At 44.3% G+C, this 20,665-nt stretch overlaps 1 protein-coding gene and 4 non-coding genes across 5 annotated transcripts; all 5 read left to right on the top strand.

Moving 5' to 3' along the window:
- The first annotated feature begins 5,014 nt into the window (after positions 1-5,014).
- rps3 (ribosomal protein S3) lies at positions 5,015-14,902 on the top strand. Its single transcript, NM_203788.1, has 7 exons — positions 5,015-5,079; positions 6,997-7,127; positions 7,506-7,599; positions 9,626-9,720; positions 11,888-12,075; positions 13,450-13,655; positions 14,831-14,902. Exons 1-6 carry the CDS (start codon positions 5,050-5,052, stop codon positions 13,650-13,652), a joined length of 741 nt encoding a protein of 246 aa, NP_989119.1. The 5' UTR covers positions 5,015-5,049; the 3' UTR covers positions 13,653-13,655; positions 14,831-14,902.
- On the top strand, positions 8,765-8,907 carry LOC116409354. The gene has a single exon (XR_004221795.1). It is a non-coding gene; the product is annotated as a small nucleolar RNA SNORD15 (small nucleolar RNA).
- Positions 11,039-11,185, top strand: LOC116409353. Its single transcript, XR_004221794.1, has one exon. It is a non-coding gene; the product is annotated as a small nucleolar RNA SNORD15 (small nucleolar RNA).
- LOC116409352 lies at positions 12,442-12,588 on the top strand. Its single transcript, XR_004221793.1, has one exon. It is a non-coding gene; the product is annotated as a small nucleolar RNA SNORD15 (small nucleolar RNA).
- On the top strand, positions 13,748-13,893 carry LOC116409351. The gene has a single exon (XR_004221792.1). It is a non-coding gene; the product is annotated as a small nucleolar RNA SNORD15 (small nucleolar RNA).
- Positions 14,903-20,665: the final 5,763 nt, after the last annotated feature.

Below are 20,665 nucleotides of genomic sequence, written 5' to 3'. Positions count from 1 at the left end.
TCCTTGTCCTGTTCCAAAAAATCTGCAGTTATTGTTTTCATTTTTTTCAATATGAATTACTCAGACCTGGCGAATGATATACTGTAGCTGCTTAGTGATGATTATCTCCCGCTGTCTGTCCTCCCAACACGGCACAAAACAGCAGTCCCATCTTGCTTTGTGGCAGCATTTTATATTCAATCAGAGCATGGGAGAGGTATGCTTTACATGCAATAAAAAAAGACACCATAGCTTGAGTGGTGGAAGGCCCCAGCATTTATTAAAACTTAATAAAATGTAACTGCAAATGAATTAATGCCAAATAAGTGTATAAAACCAGATAACTGAATCTGTATGTATTATGGCAACAACACCCAGCCAGCCTCAATCCATTTACCAGGCCGCCTATTGATTGACTTTTTGTAAACGTAAAAGTCCTCATACACAGGCTGCCAATATCGGTCCCTTAGACAGATTCGGCAGCTAATCGGCCCGTGTATGGGCACTACCGACGGGCCTATCTGCCCGACATCTGGCTTGAAATCGGACAGATCTCGATCGGGCAGGTTAGAAAATTTAGTTGGATCGGGGACCGCATCGCAGGGCCGGAACTAGGGGTAGGCAGAGTAGGCGCCTGCCTAGGGTGCAATCACTGGGGGGCGCATTTTAAAAGGATTTTTTTTTTCATTTATTAAAACTAATTTCCTTGGTAGCCTTGGCCTTCCAAAACAGACCCTCCCCAACCCTCTCTGTCATGTGTGTTGACCAAGGAGCGCACCCCACCCTCTCTTTGCCAGCATGTACCTTATACCTCTTATTGCGCTGGCGCTGCGCATGCGCAGTAGGGGGTAGCGCGATTCGAACAGAGAGAGCTGGCGCGTTGCAAACTGTGGAAAGTTGTGAAGCTTGTTGCTGGCATAGGTAGAGATTGGGGACTTGGTGGCAATGAGAAAGATTGTCCGATTCTGGCACAGGTTCAGATTGGGGGCTTGGGGGCAATATGATGTTTTTAGAAAAGCTTGTTCAGGGAATTCCCTTTTGAGGGCGGACTCATGCCACCCGGGCCATCTGTTCAAGGGCATCCCTTTGGGACAATTCATCCGTCTTCGGAGGAATTGCAGTACAGATAAAGCATTTTTGGATCAATCCCTGCTATTGCGGGACAGATTTTTGGAACGGGGTTATACCCATCAATCTTTATTGCTAGCCTTCACAAAAGCCCTACGTACTAGGAGAGTGGATTTACTCACCAATATCAACGAAGCAAGGGTTAAAATTAGGAACAACAAAGACACAATAAAGTCGGTCAATAATAGGGACTTTATCGAAAAGAACAATGACAACTTTAATCACAATGATCAAACAAATTTAATGGTCACTGGAGTAGAGAGAATAACTCCAATTTTTGTTACCAGTTTTAGCAATCAATTCTACACGATTAAACATATTGTTAACCCTCTTATTCCTGTATTATATAACGACCCGGATTTAGCTACATTTTTGCATGATGGCTGTAGAGTAGTAGCACGAAAGGCCCCAACCTTAGGGAATATTCTTTCCCCGACGTTGTGGAGTTCACAACCTAAAAGACACAAAATGACATGGTTAGAAACAAAGGGTACTTATATCTGTGGAGCGAGGAAATGTGTTACTTGTGCTTATATAAAACAATCCACCAATTTCCAGAGTACTATTACCGGTAAAATCTTTGAGATGCCCTTTTATGCTAATTGTAATACAAAATTCGTGGTGTACCTTTTGACCTGTTCAAATTGTTACATTCAATATGTTGGTTGCACAATTCGTCCTCTTAAGAACAGGATGCGCGAACACATTAGACATATAGTCTCCAAAAATGAAAGCAGTCCAATAGCAAGACATTTTATGCAATGTTGCAATTTTGATGTATCCAAGTTACAAATACAAGTAATAGATAGGGCCCTACCAGATGAAAGGGACTCAGACAGGCTCTCCAAACTCTTGCGTTTAGAAATAAAATGGATCTTTGCTCTTAACACTCGCCATCCTGATGGCTTGAATTCGGTATTTGATATCAGCTGTTATGTTTGAATTCAGTCTATTTTAAATAGCCATATATGTACTTATCATTATTTCAGTTTTACCATTATTGTTACAAATTTATAGCATTAAGCTGCTATTTAGTTACTTATTTATTTGTTTCAGCATTTTAATGTATTATGAACTTTAGACTTCACCATCATTACTAATTTGGCAATACTAAATGACTCATATTAACATTAACTGTATGGAGTATCTGTACATATGTTCATATAACTACATGTTCCTATAGTTTTAGATAATTGATTATTTATTGATAAGTGAACATGAAAGGGATCTGTCGAATTATGTCTTCTATTGCTTATTCCACATGTCTGTATGTTTTTAACATAAGGGAGGAGGCGTGGTTTTATTTTTACCTCGCCCCCACGTCATTGTGCCTTTGCTATTTAAACCTTTTCACCATTGTTAGAACTAGCCTATGATTATGTGCCCCATACGCACAAAACGCGTCAGGCATTTGTTTTTAAACATGTTGGAATAAAGTTCGAGTTTTACAAGATCCCTCAGAGTCCGGAATGCTTGTCGTCCTTTTTCAAAATTCAGTGATTTCTCCCTTCAGCTGCGGGTTCGGGGCTGCAAGCACCCGGACCACTACGGAATTTTGGTGAGCATTCGTTGATTTCTTTACCTCTGAACCACCTGCTTACTATATTCAGACCTTAAGCGACAGACTCGGGGTTTTCACACCCGAGTCAGACTAATTATTTGGTATTTACCTTTCTTTTTTTCTTGTTTATTTTTCATTCATTAAATTGGTGGTTAGGCTCTATCCGGTGGCCAGGGTGTGCTTATTATAGCCAATTTGGCCGGCTGCTTGTTCATGTCTTAATTTAATATATTAGTTATATTTATTTATTTTGGAGAAACTCAACACAAGTTCACGCTCTCAGAGCGTAATAATTTTGTATAGTGCAAATGAATTAATGCCAAATAAGTGTATAAAACCAAATAACTGAATCTGTATGTATTATGGCAACAACACCCAGCCAGCCTCAATCCATTTACCAGGCCGCCTATTGATTGACTTGTTGTAAACGTAAAAGTCCTCATACACAGGCTGATTCTAGCTGCCAATATCGGTCCCTTAGACAGATTCGGCAGCTAATCGGCCCGTGTATGGGCACTAACGACGGGCCTATCTGCCCGACATCTGGCTTGAAATCGGACAGATCTCGATCGGGCAGGTTAGAAAATTTAGTTGGATCGGGGACCCCATCGCAGGGCCGGAACTAGGGGTAGGCAGAGTAGGCGCCTGCCTAGGGTGCAATCACTGGGGGGCGCATTTTAAAAGGATTTTTTTTTTTCATTTATTAAAACTAATTTCCTTGGTAGCCTTGGCCTTCCAAAACGGACCCTCCCCAACCCTCTCTGTCATGTGTGTTGACCAAGGAGCGCACCCCACCCTCTCTTTGCCAGCATGTACCTTATACCTCTTATTGCGCTGGCGCTGTGATGCATGCGCAGTAGGGGGTAGCGCGATTCGAACAGAGAGAGCTGGCGCGTTGCAAACTGTGGAAAGTTGTGAAGCTTGTTGCTGGCATAGGTAGAGATTGGGGACTTGGTGGCAATGAGAAAGATTGTCCGATTCTGGCACAGGTTCAGATTGGGGGCTTGGGGGCAATATGATGGCTGCTGACACAGGTACAGATTGGGGCTTGGGGGCAATATGATGGCTGCTGACACAGGTACAGATTGGGGCTTGGGGGCAATATGATGGCTGCTGGCACAGGTACTGATTGGGGGCTTGGGGCAATATGATGGCTGCTGACACAGGTACAGATTGGGGCTTGGGGGCAATATGATGGCTGCTGCTGGCACAAGTACTGATGGGGGGGGCAATATGGTGGCCACTGGCACAGGCACATGGTGGCAATGGCTGTTGGCACAAATACATGGGGCAATGTAATGGCTGCTGGCACAGGTACATAGTGGCTTTATGATGGCAACTGGAACCAGTACATGGGGGCAATATGATGGGGCAATAAAAAGGCTGCTGGCAGCCTGGCACAGGTACATGGGGGCAATCAGGAAGGGGGGGGCACTCATTGAAGCCCTTGCCTAGGGTGCCAAAATACCTTGGCCCGGCCCTGCCGCATCGGCTCGTTGATGAGGTTCCCGAAACAGCTGCATCTATTGCCGGCATTCTTATTCAATTGTTTGGCCCCAGGGCCAAGTCAGATATTCTTCAGGACTGCTAATCATCTGCCCTGCTGCTACATAGTTTCAGGAGTCAGAACCACCATGGCAGATAATATAAACAGCAACAGCAAGAGGGATACTACTTTCAATAGTAATTACATTCACAAATAACTGAAAAATATCATGAATTTGTAAATATAACATTTTTTTAATCTTCCTGAAGTAAATTTTATTTCTATAAGGACCTTTGGAGAACTGTCAAATGCCAGTGGTGGGGGGCCCTATATGATTGGACAAGGGGGAAGGGCTTCCTCAGAATGGGGCAAGGGGGGTCCCTAGTGGGACCAGATCCGACATTCAGAGGTGACAGGCAGTTTCCATGTATCTACATGAGAGATGGCACACAGTGCTTCCTGCAGACTGAAATGTTACCTGAGCCATCGGCCTTTATTATTTCTGATTATATTAACCCTTTACATGAGTGGTTATTGCACTTTGCTGACAGACGACTAAATGGCAAAGTACAGGAAGTGTTAGGCGTACATTGTTTGGCTGAGAGTTGTAGTACAACAAGAGCTGTTGAGATATATCTATAAAGTACCAACTACTAAGAAAGGCAAATTTAGAAATTTGGGAACACATTTTCAAGAAAATCAATATTTTTTGCAAAATGTTTCCCCTACGGCAAACAATTTCCTACGCAAAAATCACCGGTGAAACTCCTATGCGCTAAAACTACATATCCCGTGGGGCATTGCGCGCTGAACGCACACTTTCCTGTCACACTCTAGGTATATAGCAGCTTCCGCCGGAAGTGGCCTCCCTTTCCTTCCAGCGGCGCTTCGCAAGATGGCGGTGCAGATCTCTAAGAAGAGGAAGGTAGGCTTAAAAAAAGCGCTCTTTTATAGTGTGCGGTGGGACATTGTAGGGCAATACAGTTAGCGCTGGGTCCAGGGGGCTCCGGAGGGTGCAGGGAAGCATAGAGCGGGCAGATGGCTGTGCCTGCGGGGTAGATGGATGGAGATTGAGTCGGGCCTGAGAGTCCGGAGCTGACATGGCTGCGCGCTGTTTGGCCCCAGGCAAGCCGGGTATGTGTGTGGGACTGTGATACTGAGATAGGAACGTCTGTTTCCTATTGGCTACACCTAGTTGGTATAGATAGGGTTAATGAGACTCTCTGTACCAACTATTTGTGTGTAAGTTACCCCTGTATTACTGTCTGTCTGTCTCCTATTCACTATTATTGCCCTGTACCCCAATGTCTCTATCTGTAACCTTGTTATGGGCTAAGGGGGCCCAGCCTGAAGGCCAGTTAGGGGGGGATTTGGGGTGAGTGTTTATTTGTGCCCTGGGTACCCCTGGAACTATAGCGGGGTGACTGTTACCCCAATGTTTCTATATATCTGTAACCTTGTTATGGGCTAAGGGGGCCCAGCCTGAAGGCCAGTTAGGGGGGGATTTGGGGTGAGTGCTTATTTGTGCCCTGGGTACCCCTGGAACTATAGCGGGGTGACTGTTACCCCAATGTTTCTATATATCTGTAACCTTGTTATGGGCTAAGGGGGCCCAGCCTGAAGGCCAGTTAGGGGGGGATTTGGGGTGAGTGCTTATTTGTGCCCTGGGTACCCCTGGAACTATAGCAGGGTGACTGTTACCCCAATGTTTCTATATATCTGTAACCTTGTTATGGGCTAAGGGGGCCCAGCCTGAAGGCCAGTTAGGGGGGGATTTGGGGTGAGTGCTTATTTGTGCCCTGGGTACCCCTGGAACTATAGCAGGGTGACTGTTACCCCAATGTTTCTATATATCTGTAACCTTGTTATGGGCTAAGGGGGCCCAGCCTGAAGGCCAGTTAGGGGGGGATTTGGGGTGAGTGCTTATTTGTGCCCTGGGTACCCCTGGAACTATAGCAGGGTGACTGTTACCCCAATGTTTCTATATATCTGTAACCTTGTTATGGGCTAAGGGGGCCCAGCCTGAAGGCCAGTTAGGGGGGGATTTGGGGTGAGTGCTTATTTGTGCCCTGGGTACCCCTGGAACTATAGCAGGGTGACTGTTACCCCAATGTTTCTATATATCTGTAACCTTGTTATGGGCTAAGGGGGCCCAGCCTGAAGGCCAGTTAGGGGGGGATTTGGGGTGAGTGCTTATTTGTGCCCTGGGTACCCCTGGAACTATAGCGGGGTGACTGTTACCCCAATGTTTCTATATATCTGTAACCTTGTTATGGGCTAAGGGGGCCCAGCCTGAAGGCCAGTTAGGGGGGGATTTGGGGTGAGTGCTTATTTGTGCCCTGGGTACCCCTGGAACTATAGCGGGGTGACTGTTACCCCAATGTTTCTATATATCTGTAACCTTGTTATGGGCTAAGGGGGCCCAGCCTGAAGGCCAGTTAGGGGGGGATTTGGGGTGAGTGCTTATTTGTGCCCTGGGTACCCCTGGAACTATAGCAGGGTGACTGTTACCCCAATGTTTCTATATATCTGTAACCTTGTTATGGGCTAAGGGGGCCCAGCCTGAAGGCCAGTTAGGGGGGGATTTGGGGTGAGTGCTTATTTGTGCCCTGGGTACCCCTGGAACTATAGCGGGGTGACTGTTACCCCAATGTTTCTATATATCTGTAACCTTGTTATGGGCTAAGGGGGCCCAGCCTGAAGGCCAGTTAGGGGGAGACTTGGGGTGAGTGCCACTAATGGAACTGTATATATATATCGGGCAAATGGCAGGTGTTATTGGTAAGGGACATGTGCGAGGAGTTAGTGACATTTGTATATTAATTAATGGCTCTCTTTGCAGTTTGTCGCTGACGGCATCTTCAAGGCTGAACTCAATGAGTTCCTTACTCGGGAGCTGGCTGAAGATGGCTACTCCGGTGTAGAGGTCAGAGTCACCCCAACCCGGACTGAAATCATCATTCTCGCTACCAGGTAACAAGTTGGATCTTTATTTCAATCACTTTTATATTATCTCACATTATCTGTAGTTGCATTCATTTTGGTGATGGTGACGTATAGATATGATATATAGGATACAAAGCCAAGACCTGTTATTATCCTGATTAGAAACTGTGCATTAGAATTTACTGCAGGTAGGATAATGGCTGCGTAGGGTTTATCATCCTTCCAGAAGACTAATACACAGTTCTCCCAGGATTGTGGGTATAAGTAGAATATATGGCGAAGCAAGCTGGCAGTGATATTCACTATGGGGATATCCACAATTTCAAATAGTTCCCTTCCAGAACAGCTTGTGTTTGGTTGTGTGCATTGCTGCTTTTGTAACTCCGTTCCGTTTCCCACATGCAGAACCCAAAATGTTCTGGGTGAGAAGGGCAGGCGCATCCGTGAGCTGACTGCAGTTGTTCAGAAGAGGTTTGGATTCCCTGAAGGGAGTGTTGAGGTAAGTGATCTCTCTGCCCGTATTAACTACAGAGCATTTAAAGGGTAGGAGTGTGCTATTTACATAAGGGCCCCTGTAACAGCCCCCTTTCCCCACCACACCACCCACACTCCTCCAACCCACTACCCCCCATACCTTATAATAAAAGGCAGAGTAGTTGGTGGTGGGCATTGCTTGACAAGTCAGGGCTGGATCAGCTGCAAATGTGCCTGGCCCTGGGCAGCCATCCCCCCCAGAGAGCAAAGCAGTGTCGGCAGTCAACTCTTCTACTCAACTCTGCCTTTCAAACAGGGTAGAGTTGGGGTCCGTATAAGAGAGTTAACTTTTCATGTAATAGAACAGTGATCCCCAACCAGTGGCTCAGGGGTAACATGTTGCTCCCCAACCCCTTGGATGTTGCTCTCCGTGCCCCCAAACCAGGGAGTTATTTTTGAATTCCTGACTTGGGGGCAAGTTTTGGAAGCTGATAGTGTGCATAGAGGTTGCCTAATAGCCAATCTTAGCCCTTATTTGGCTCCTCCATAAACTTTTATGCTTGTGTTGCTCTCAGTCTTTTTACATTTGGCTGTGGCTCACTAGTAAGAAAGGTTGGGGATCCTTTTTATAGAATGTCCTTCCCTTAGCAAATCTCAATGGTTCATGATTTTGAGTACTTTTGCTTACTTTACAGTTTTCATATTGGTGTCTGACCCCAACAGAAAACTCTTTGAGGCTATACTTTTATTATGAAATGTTATTTTTCTTTGTTTAGCCACTTTCCTATTCACTGCCTGGTTACTAGGGTAAATTAGACCCTAGCACAGGGCTCTCCAACCTTTTTCATCCATAAGCCACATTCAAATATAAAAAGATTCAGGGAGCAACAGCATAAAAAAATGTCCTGGGAATATCAAATAAGGGCTGTGGACTATGTACACTTTTTTTTTTTTTTTTTGGGAACATCCAAGGGTTTGGGGAGCAACGTGTTGCCCCCGAGCCACTCTCCAGATTGGAGAGATTTTGTACAAATGGCAAAACCACAAGTGACCAATCGCAGATTGTTTCAGAATATCTGTCCAGATAATTGTATAAACTTCAAAGATGCACTTTAATAGGGTTAGCTGTAGCTCGACTGCTAGCCCGCAGGCAAGCAGTGTTCTAATGCAGTGGTTCCAGGTATAGGATTCTTCAGTGATGATTTGATGACGAGTCGGACATTCTCCTCTCGTGCCCCAGTCGGCGGAAGGAGCTGCGTTCTGCCGCTGCTTTTGCTGTTGGGTTCTCATGAGAAAGTTGTGTGAAGAGTCTTGAGGCATTTGTCTGAGAAGAAAACCTTTTTCTGTGTTATGATCCTGTTGCCAGTGAATGGACTCCATGTTTTTGTTTAAATCTGGAAGTACGTGGCTACTAAAATGCTTAAGGGGCCCTTTTACTAAAAAAAAAAAAAAAAAAAACAGACATTATTGATGCAGTCTGATAAATTGCAGTTTTCTCTGTCCCCATTCCTTCATTTACTCTTATGAGCCCAGGACCTCGGACGGTGCTTAATACTCTTTGAAAGCAGTGGGTTTTACCCAACGAGCTGCAGACACTGCTAGTTGCTACGCACTGGCTCATTGGTACAGTGCATTCTGTCTTAAGGCATTTTTGGGTTTGGTTCTGGTGGGAAAGTCACATAATCTTCCTGTAACAGGAGATAAACTATAGGGGAGATCAACTGATGGGGGTTCAGTCATGGGGCAACAGTGCGTTTGATGGCAAGCAACCAATTTCCAACCTACCTAAAAAGAATTTAATGTACATGTAAATTTGAATAAACTCTTAACAGAATCTTAACTGAGAGGCTCACAAATAAAGGTCATCTCACCCCCTGCAGAGTGCTTTCGGCCTGATCCCTCGAGAGTGATATTTATAAACCAAATACAGTTTTATCTGGAATTTTATTTGCTTTTTCACAGATTTAGACAAGATGATTTACTGGCTCAGTTCTCCTGAGCTTGGGGATTTATTTCTGTATCTGCTCACGGTGATGGTTTTCTCTTTGTAGCTCTATGCTGAGAAAGTTGCCACAAGGGGTCTGTGTGCCATTGCCCAAGCCGAATCTCTCCGTTACAAACTCCTGGGAGGTCTGGCTGTGAGGAGGTGAGTCTCATTTGAGGAAAGGGGATTTATTAAAGCCAATGGGTTGTGGTTTTTGGGAGCAGTTTCTCTTTTATTTCCGCTCTCAATTAAATCACCCTTGGAGCTGTGCATTGTAAAGGAATCAACCCTACTATAGTTTATATAAATACCCCGCTGTGTAGCCCGGGGGCAGCCATTCCTGCACTGGTACAGCTGGGGTGTTTGCTACAGAAACCCTACTATAGTTTATATAAATACCCCGCTGTGTAGCCCCGGGGGCAGCCATTCCTGCACTGGTACAGCTGGGGTGTTTGCTACAGAAACCCTACTATAGTTTATATAAATACCCCGCTGTGTAGCCCCGGGGGCAGCCATTCCTGCACTGGTACAGCTGGGGTGTTTGCTACAGAAACCCTACTATAGTTTATATAAATACCCCGCTGTGTAGCCCCGGGGGCAGCCATTCCTGCACTGGTACAGCTGGGGTGTTTGCTACAGAAACCCTACTATAGTTTATATAAATACCCCGCTGTGTAGCCCCGGGGGCAGCCATTCCTGCACTGGTACAGCTGGGGTGTTTGCTACAGAAACCCTACTATAGTTTATATAAATACCCCGCTGTGTAGCCCCGGGGGCAGCCATTCCTGCACTGGTACAGCTGGGGTGTTTGCTACAGAAACCCTACTATAGTTTATATAAATACCCCGCTGTGTAGCCCCGGGGGCAGCCATTCCTGCACTGGTACAGCTGGGGTGTTTGCTACAGAAACCCTACTATAGTTTATATAAATACCCCGCTGTGTAGCCCCGGGGGCAGCCATTCCTGCACTGGTACAGCTGGGGTGTTTGCTACAGAAACCCTACTATAGTTTATATAAATACCCCGCTGTGTAACCCCGGGGGGGCAGCCATTCCTGCACTGGTACAGCTGGGGTGTTTGCTACAGAAACCCTACTATAGTTTATATAAATACCCCGCTGTGTAGCCCCGGGGGCAGCCATTCAAGCTGCAGAAAAGGCACAGGTTACATAGCAGATAACTGATAAACTCTGCAGAATACAATGGAGTTTTATCTATCTCTGTAGCCTGTGCCTTTTTTCCTATTGAATGCTGCCTCCATGGCTACACAAAAGGGTTTATATAGAAACTATATAGTAGGGTTTCTGAAGCAAACACAACTTTTACCAATGCAGGGCAACAGTACATTATACTTTTGATAACTCATTTTACTCATTTTTTAGGTGTTACCCTTTAACTTGGCTATCTTCCCAGAGACTTGAATTGAGTTTTGCTCTGGTTTTCATTCTTCCCTGGTTCTTTTGCCTTGTCCTGTATCAGCCCTTCAGTGATGAGACGATGACGAGTCAGACAGGACAAGCAATGTAGTGTTTCCTGCACGGGGGCACGTTCTGTGTCGCTGGGCTTGGCTGCACTGCATGAGATTTGTCCTTCTTACTGATCGATATTGAGGCATTTGTCTGAGAAGGGTTGGCATTTGTTTTAAATAAGCGGCTCAGTTTTTATTTTAAGGGGGAGAAAAGGTGCAGGTTACACAGCAGATAACATATAAACTCTACAGAATACAATGGTGTTATCTATGTAACCTGTGACTTTTCTCCTTTTGAATGGCTGCCCCCAAGGCTACATAGAAAGGTTTATATAGAAACTATGGGAGTCTTTCTGAAGCATACACACAACTTTTACCAGTGCAGGGCAACAGTACATTATTAATTAGTTTGATACATTTACATTTTTTGGTCTTACTGTTCCTTAACTTAGTTAGACTTCAATTGCTGTAACCCTTAACCTGCCAGCAGTGCCACCCACAGAGGGAAGAAACATTATTCCTATTGCAACAGCAATTTAAACTTATAGTAATCTTCATATCTTAATCGTATGTATATAGTGCATCCGCTCCGGGCCTCCCATAGTGTAGCTTCTGAAAATGCGGAGCAGCCTCATAGATGGATCAGTAACTGGATTGGTACTTTTTATTAGAACCACTTATGTTTTAGCACTTTAGCCAAATCTGTATTGCAGCTCCAGAGGAATGGTACAGACTTGATAGCAATTTTGTGACAAATTTTATCCCATTATGCCATGTAGAAAAGCCTCCAGCTTTCTGCGTTTTGTTTGGTTTCAGTAAAGGTTATATGTAGTAACTAAGCCTGACTCTCTCCCCTCACTAGAGCTTGCTATGGTGTCCTCCGTTTCATCATGGAGAGTGGAGCCAAGGGTTGTGAGGTTGTCGTGTCCGGAAAACTAAGAGGCCAGAGAGCCAAGTCCATGAAGTTCGTAGACGGCCTGATGATCCACAGTGGAGATCCAGTTAATTACTACGTGGATACTGCTGTACGCCATGTGCTCCTCAGGCAGGGTGAGTGGGTAGAACTTGTGCGCTCCTATGTCCCTAGGCACACAGTGGTTTCTCTGCTTCTCTCAGCCTGTGGAACCTGTAGTTTTCATTGCAGACACATGGAGCAGCGCAGGGAAAAACGTGGCTGAGAGAAGCAGACAAGCAGTTCCATGTACCCAGGGCCTTAATGAAAGTGTGTTAACTATTGATTAGCCAGCAGTGAGTTTAATTTTGGGCTTGATTTTCCTTGTTTCCATTTTTGGTTCTTTACTTTGGCAGTCAGTTTCTTAGGTCAGTGCATTTAGCAGGAAGGAGGTCTCTAACAGACTGGAAAGTTTAGCTCTGTCTTCATTCTACTCTGGTTCCTTTGCCTTGTCCTGTGCAGCCCTTCAGTGATGAGACGATGACGAGTCAGACAGGACAAGCAATGTAGTGTTTCCTGCACAGAGGCACGTTCTGTGTCGCTGTACTTGGCTGCACTGCATGAGATTTGTCCTTCTTACTGATCGATATTGAGGCATTTGTCTGAGAAGGGTTGGCACTACCTAATTGTGGGCAAAAACTTTGTTACCCTCCTCCTGGTTGCTATGGGACTAGCGGTACTGCTAATTAATCATAGCCCATAGCTTCACACAAAGACTACCAAAAATGATTAAAACCAGTAGCTCACTAAGTAATTTAATTGGTCCGGGTTTGAAACCCCCAGACCCTCCTCATCCAATTCAATGTTTTATGCAATATCAACAAAATCAAAGAAAATCCGCACTTACCAAAAAAATATAGTGGCCTGGGTGAAGCTCCCCAAACCAGTAGCTTGGGGGTGTAGCATAGAACCGAACTGTAGAAAGCTGGCAATCCTTTATCCACTATATAACATGTCTTTTTATTTTAAAGGTCTAGCACAAAATTGTTTTTTCTTTTAGACCTCTACAATAAAGACATGTTTTATAGCAGATAAAGGTTTGCACGCCAGTTCTGTACAGTTTGGTTCTATGGAATCTGCTTTGCTGTGTTTTGGGTAGGATCCTCAATAGTTTTATGTACAGTGCTTTATATTTACTCTAAAGGAGGGTTTTGTTTATAAAACGTTATCATAAGGGACCTGAACTGTAAAAAAGTGCCCACCTGTGTCTGGCAATTGGGGGTAAAGGGGAATATGTCCACAAAGAAACTCTGTCCAGTCATTGTAAAGGATATAGTGTTGCCTGGCAGTGTAAATTGTCTATCAAAGCTTCATGGCACTGGGTAGCACACTGGATATAGCAAAATGCACAGCTGTTGAGAAGTGTCACTTATTTGTTGTAGCCCGAGTCCTAATCATTGGTTTAGGTTTTTTCCATAAAGTCTCAATCTTGGTTCTTTAGTTTAAAAATGCATTTTTATTTTTAACTGCAGGTGTCCTTGGAATCAAGGTAAAGATTATGCTTCCCTGGGATCCAAGTGGAAAGATCGGACCCAAGAAGCCCCTGCCTGACCACGTCAGCATTGTTGAACCCAAGGAAGAGATTCTGCCTACAACCCCCATCTCTGAGCAGAAGGGAGCCAAGCCAGATCAGCCACAACCACCCGCCATGCCACAGCCTGTGCCCACAGCATAATAGGTATGTCTTACTGACCTGTGCAAACTTAAATTCCATTTTATTATACCCTAAACATATACAGTACAGGCCATAGCCATATTTGAATGAGAGCCCTTCTGTGATGATACGATGACGAGTCTGATTGGGTAAATCCTTTTCCAGTGGTCCCTGTCTGCATCACGTTCTGTGCTGTAGGCTGAAGCCCACTGAGTCAAGGTTGCCCTTTGCTTGATGTCCATGAGGCATTTGTCTGAGAAGGTGAAAGTATTGGGCTTTTATATGGGTCGTGCTCTCTGCTCCAGCATGGCGGCCAGCTATTACTGGCATTCTCCCCTTCAACTGGGAAATAGTGTTTGGCTCATACAGACAGTGGAAATCTGTCCTCTTTCCTGTGCATTGTTACACTGAGCTGCCATCTGTCTGTTTGCAACGTTCTCTGGTAAATTTTGCCACTGAGGAAATGTAATATGGCAGCTCAAATTCTATTTGCAAATACACAGTGAAGGCGTTTTTGTGCTCTGACTTGTACACTTATAATTTGCTAAGTAAAGGGATGCTCTACAGCAGTGATCCCCAACCAGTGGCTCAGGGGCAACATGTTACTCACCAACCCCTTGGCTGTTGCTCCCACTGCCCCCAAACCAGGGAGTTATTTTTGAATTCCTGACTTGGGGGCAAGTTTTGGTTGAATAAAAACAAGATTTCCTACCAAATAAAGCCCCTGTAAGCTGATAGGATGCATAGAGGCCCCTAATAGCCAATCACAGCCCTTATTTGGCTCCTCCATGAACTTTTATGGTGCTTGTGTTGCTCTCCAAGTCTTTTTATGTTTGACTCTGGCTCACGAGTAAGAAAGGTTGGGGACCCCTGCTCTACGGGTATGGGATCTATTATTAGAATGCTTACAAGCTGGTGTTTTACCTCCTACCAGGGCTGCTAACAATCATTTAAACATTAAATAAACCAAATGGGATGATTTTGCCACCAATATGATTCGTGCAGCTTAGTTCCTATAAAGTACAGGGTGCTGTTTATAATAAAACAAATAATTTTTTAAAATTAGAATTAATTGCTTTAAATCAGCTTTGGAAGGAATAATGGAAGATAAATGTCATTTGTATGTTGATACATTGAGTCGCTGATCTACGATGTGCAGCCTATTTGTAAGAATTAAAGTTGTGTTTTTTTTATTATAGGCTGAAGTCCTGGATTCAAAGATTTTGGATACAGTATCAGAACATCTAAAATAAAAAAAATTAAAATCCAAATTGTGGTATTTGTGTTATTGTCTGTGTGGTCTGTGTGTATGCATTTGTGTTGGGCGCCCAAATAGCAGGATTTACGGTTTCCTTAACCTTAAAGGTATATTACAGCATGACGTGTAATGCAGCAGTGAGACTTTATCATTCGCTTGTGTATTGGGCATTAAAAATTGACACCCCCCTACCCCCAGCCCCAATCTTCAGTGGTTTTACATTCATTTGAAATTGCTACTGAAAGTAATCTGTGTCCTTTCCCAGTCACTGCACTGTGGGTTGGGATTACTTGAACCATTCAAAGGGGTTTTCTGCCTTAAAATAAACTTCTAGTATGATGTAGAGCTTTGTATTCTGAGACAATTTTCAATAGATCTTTACTTTTTATTTTGATTTAATTATGTAGCTGTTTGTTCAGCAGCCTTTCAGTTTGGCATTTTGGCTGGTATCTGGTTGCTTGAGTAAAATTACCCTAGAAACCAAGGAGTAGTTTGAATGAGAAACTGGAATATGAATGAGAGGGAGGATAGGTAATAAGTATTACAATAAAACTGGAGTATCACAGAGCAATAGCTTTTGGCTGCCGGGGTCAGTGACCCCCATTTGAAAGCTGGAAAGAGAAGAAGGCCAAGAACTATAACTACTCATGTAGTCAGTACCTGCAGTGCAGACAATAGAAAGGGACAGGCCAGTTAGTGCTTTCCACTGTAATTAACCTTTAATGTGTGTTGTTACTTACAACAAAGTGCTTTCTTTTTGTACCTTTTGTGTTTAAAAACCCCAAAAGCAAATCTTTAGAGGTCAAAATAATTCTCACTTTTTTTCCCCAAAATGAGTCAATTTTATTTTTTTTCTGACCTACTTTGCCCTGACCGTCCCATTCTTTTCCCTGCATCAGTTTAGCCCTATAGAAATCTCACTTTCACTTCCAATGGTTATTGGTTAAAATAAGTGATGTATTGAAATAACAGATTCTGATTTGACAATGTAAAACAAAGCCAGTTTGCAATTTTTTTATCCACTTTTTTTTTTTAACTTAAAAATTTATTTTTTGGGTGGAGAAGGAGAGGTGTCGTTAACCTGACATGATCAAAGAATCTTATTTATAACCTTCTCTACTATGTTTGCTTTTAAACAGGTGACCAGTAAATGCTGCCTGCTGATTGGCTGCTATGAGTTACTGCTCCTGGGCAGCAGCGCTAACAAGTGAGATGCAATATCAATACCTATTGTTATTAGCAGGTTTTGTGGAGTCATGTGATGTATCTCTGGTCAGGTCTAAGGATTCTAAGCAGAGCAATGTTGCCAGGCTGCTTTTCTCAGGAAAGTAACTGGGGGCATAACCAGCAGGTGGCGCTCTATTCAAATGAGTTGTATCTGTTTAGAAACTATTATTTTGAAAAGTAGAGGAAAAAAAAGAATGTAAATTGCTTGAAAGTGCACCCTGGGCAGTTCACATTCATTTTTGAGGGTTTAAGGAGATACTGACACCTGAAATGAAACTGTTTTTTAAATATATAATTACACTATGTTTGCATGAACTTTAGAGTTTTGCCATAAAGCTATTTGGCCAATGCTTTTGCATTATATATCCAATCCTCATGTTCCTCTATGAGGCCATATTGGTGCAGCAGGACTCGGCACCCCGATGCCCCCATGTGCAATGGATAGGGCTGTCATGAGTTTTTGCTTGGTAATAGAGGCCCAGGTTAAAGGCTAGATAGGGGCAGATCTGACCCCCCCCCCCCCCCCCCCCCCAATATACTTGAAACGATGTGATGGATCTCAAAGGAGAATTGTGATCCCCGGAGATAAACCAGGAATAAGCACAGCAAAATCCTCTATTGTAACTGTAAGATCTACAAGTTGCCACTAGATGGAGCTGTTACATATGTCAAGAGTTTTCCTTCACTGTCCTATTACTTGAGCAGAAGGGGCAATTCTCAGTACAAGTGAGGGAATACAGGGGTAGGGGAGATAGCTCTCAGTACAAGTGAGGGAATACAGGGGTAGGGGAGATAGGTCTCAGTACAAGTGAGGGAATACAGGGGTAGGGGGGATAGCTCTCAGTACAAGTGAGGGAATACAGGGGTAGGGGAGATAGCTCTCAGTACAAGTGAGGGAATACAGGGGTAGGGGGGATAGCTCTCAGTACAAGTTGCCCCAGAGACTGGTCCCACTGCCATCTTGGAGTCAGGAAGGAATTTGTTGTGGACAGAAATAAATTGGCCTGTGTTTATACATTTACCCAAATAAACCCCACAGTGAGACGGGTATTCAGCTGCAGTATTCATACGGGTAGAAGAGCTTCATGGGTGGTTGGGGGGTCCCTCACTGGGGTGTTAGCAGTTGCCCCTCTTTGGAACCTGCCCCCAGAGACAGGTCTAGTTACCCCTTCTCTCTCCCTCTATACACTTTATATATAAAATCAATAAAAGTAGATCATGTTTAAATTATAGTCCAAACTGCTCCCTCTATAAGTTGTACTACAACTCCCAGCAGCCTCCATCAAAACCAATATCTCCAGCAAACAGCAGCCTGTTCATTGCACAGCAGCTTTAGCATTTACTCTGCTTAAGGGGACAATTCTTGGCCACAAGGAGGTCGTTCTGTCACGGCTGTAGAGCTCACAATTAAGTTAATTGTTTTATTGCAAAGGTTCCACTCTGTACAAAATCCTCAGCAGAACCTCAGGGATATCTGTGATAGGGCGGGGCTTTAGCATCAGGGAGGAGCTTGGTGAGTGGGTGGGATTACAGATTATAGCTGGAGAGGGAAGGTTTTATGTCTGTGGGCGAATATTACAGTAAGGTTATAGAGCGATTGGCTAAAAAGAACCATTAAACACCCCTGGAAAAAAAAGATATAGAGTTGCAGTATTAATGCCAGGACTTATTATATTTTAGAGGAGTTAAAGCTGTTTGGGCAAAAAGCAACCCCTCTTCTCCCCATACATTACCCCTAGCAACATGAAACTAAGAAGGATCCATGGGTCTGACTCTGGCTTCGTGTAGCCCCCTTCTGCAGAACAGCTGCCTTATTAACCCTGTAAGTGCCAGCTGGGTGGCATGGTGGTACCCATACTATGTATATGTAGGACTGGGTTATGTAGGGGCAGGTTAGGATAATGTAAGGTGGGGCGCAGGCCTGGACAAGCAATCTGTAGGGGGGCTGCTGTAAGATCCCATTCACTGTCATTATTTATTTGGAGGGGGGCTGTTTGGTTCTGTGGGCTTGAAATGGGACATGGTGGGAGGGGACGAAACACTCTGAGGGTCTTTTGTTTAATTCTGGGAGAGGCTGCCTGTAGCTCATTGGCCTGTGTGTGATGGAATGGGGTTGGGAGGGAGGTGGCAAACAAGGGGTTAATTGTCCAGCTGTGTTTGGCTCTCATTGACTTATACAGGAAATGGGGGGGGGGGGGAGTGACACTCACTTAATTACCATGGGGGGGGCAGCGGGGATGGGAGAGGGGGAGAGTATATTGGTGGGAAACTTTGGCTGGGGAAGGGGGGTCTTTGTCAGATAAAGAGAGAGAAGGAAAATCTAACTATCACAGATTGAAGATTATAACAAAACAAAAACTGTAGTGCCGTGTAGCCAGTGTCAAAAATAATTAAAAAAAAAACACAAATACAAGAGTAATGTATAAATGATACCCATATTGGCTAACAATAAAAATAAAACTGCATTGCCGAGCTCTAAGGCCCCTTCCGTATTTTGCCTAATAAAGCTCTGAAAGCTTGCAATGTGTTTTTATTGTTAGCCAATATGGGTATCATTTCTACAATACTCTTGTATTTGTGTTTTTTTATTATAGATAAAAAGACAGATGATAGATAGGCAGATAGATAGATAGACAGACAGATAGGCAGATATAGATAGATAGATAGATAGATGATAGATAGATAGATGATAGATAGATAGATCAGCATGCAGATATGATCAGATCCCCCAAAGTCAGTGTGTAAAGGGAGAATAACAACGGCCCAAGTACAGAGCCTTGGGGTACCCCCGCATTAAGTACAGAGCCTTGGGGTACCCCCACATTAAGTACAGAGCCTTGGGGTACCCCCACATTAAGTACAGAGCCTTGGGGTACCCCCACATTAAGTACAGAGCCTTGGCGTACCCCCACATTAAGTACAGAGCCTTGGCGTACCCCCACATTAAGTACAGAGCCTTGGGGTACCCCCACATTAAGTGGAACTGGAGATGAGGTTCTTTTTGCATAAGAGACAGCGAAGGATTGGTCAGAAAGGTAAGAAAGGATCCAAGATGCAGTCTGATTACAGAGACCAAGTGAATACAGGACGGGTCCAGCTTGGCCTTTATAAGAATAGGCTTGACACAGGCCTGATTGAATAGACATTACCCGCAGTTAGTGGGCACAGTGCCATCCTGGCCCAGAAGGTAAGAAGCTACGGATCACAGGAGCAATATCTATACTTAAATATTTACATGGTAAATAATGTTATTTACATGGCATTCTGCTGCCCAGGTACTAGAGGAAACATTCCCTGGGGCATTTACTTTCCCTTTACATTTTGTAGAGCCCTTTGCAGTGGCTACAATGAGCCCCTATCCCTCTACATCTTCTATTAACCAGTAGTATGTGCTTTAGTACTAGTAACCCACAGCAGCCAATCAGTGGGCAGCACAGAGTGATCTTCTGTTTGAAAGCAAACATCTGATTGATTGATCTGCGTTACTGTAACTGGAGCAAACTTTGTACTTTTATTAGATTATCACTTTAAGAATGTTCATTCCTGTTCCTGTAGGTGACTTGGTATGTGTTGTTCTTCTTTACTGATTATTAACTTGCTCTTATACATAACAAATTATTAACACAAATCTGAGTTTGCTTCTTGCTTTGGAATCCTAAAGCCTTTTGTTTGTAAGGTACAAAGCCTGACATGCAACTCAACATTTTGTGCCAGATAGGAGTATGGCCTGCTGAGTAACAGTCACCCCGCTATAGTTCCAGGGGTACCCAGGGCACAAATAAGCACTCACCCCAAATCCCCCCCTAACTGGCCTTCAGGCTGGGCCCCCTTAGCCCATAACAAGGTTACAGATATATAGAAACATTGGGGTAACAGTCACCCCGCTATAGTTCCAGGGGTACCCAGTGCACAAATAAGCACTCACCCCAAATCCCCCCCTAACTGGCCTTCAGGCTGGGCCCCCTTAGCCCATAACAAGGTTACAGATATATAGAAACATTGGGGTAACAGTCACCCTGCTATAGTTCCAGGGGTACCCAGGGCACAAATAAGCACTCACCCCAAATCCCCCCCTAACTGGCCTTCAGGCTGGGCCCCCTTAGCCCATAACAAGGTTACAGATATATAGAAACATTGGGGTAACAGTCACCCTGCTATAGTTCCAGGGGTACCCAGGGCACAAATAAGCACTCACCCCAAATCCCCCCCTAACTGGCCTTCAGGCTGGACCCCCTTAGCCCATAACAAGGTGACAGATATATAGAAACATTGGGGTAACAGTCACCCCGCTATAGTTCCAGGGGTACCCAGGGCACAAATAAGCACTCACCCCAAATCCCCCCCTAACTGGCCTTCAGGCTGGGCCCCCTTAGCCCATAACAAGGTTACAGATATATGGAAACATTGGGGTAACAGTCACCCTGCTATAGTTCCAGGGGTACCCAGGGCACAAATAAGCACTCACCCAAATCCCCCCCTAACTGGCCTTCAGGCTGGGCCCCCTTAGCCCATAACAAGGTTACAGATATATAGAAACATTGGGGTAACA

The sequence above is a fragment of the Xenopus tropicalis genome, chromosome 2 (assembly GCF_000004195.4).
Source record: "Xenopus tropicalis strain Nigerian chromosome 2, UCB_Xtro_10.0, whole genome shotgun sequence".
Classification (NCBI taxonomy): Eukaryota; Metazoa; Chordata; class Amphibia; order Anura; family Pipidae; genus Xenopus; species Xenopus tropicalis.
Note: the sequence above shows the minus strand (reverse complement) of the source record. Positions and strands in the feature narration are given on the sequence as shown.

Coding starts and splice junctions, on each gene's coding strand:
- rps3 (NM_203788.1), top strand. CDS start 5,050: ATGGCGGTGCAGATCTCTAAGAAGAGGAAG. Junction 5,080..6,996: donor AGATCTCTAAGAAGAGGAAG/GTAGGCTTAAAA, acceptor CTCTCTTTGCAG/TTTGTCGCTGACGGCATCTT. Junction 7,128..7,505: donor ATCATCATTCTCGCTACCAG/GTAACAAGTTGG, acceptor TCCCACATGCAG/AACCCAAAATGTTCTGGGTG.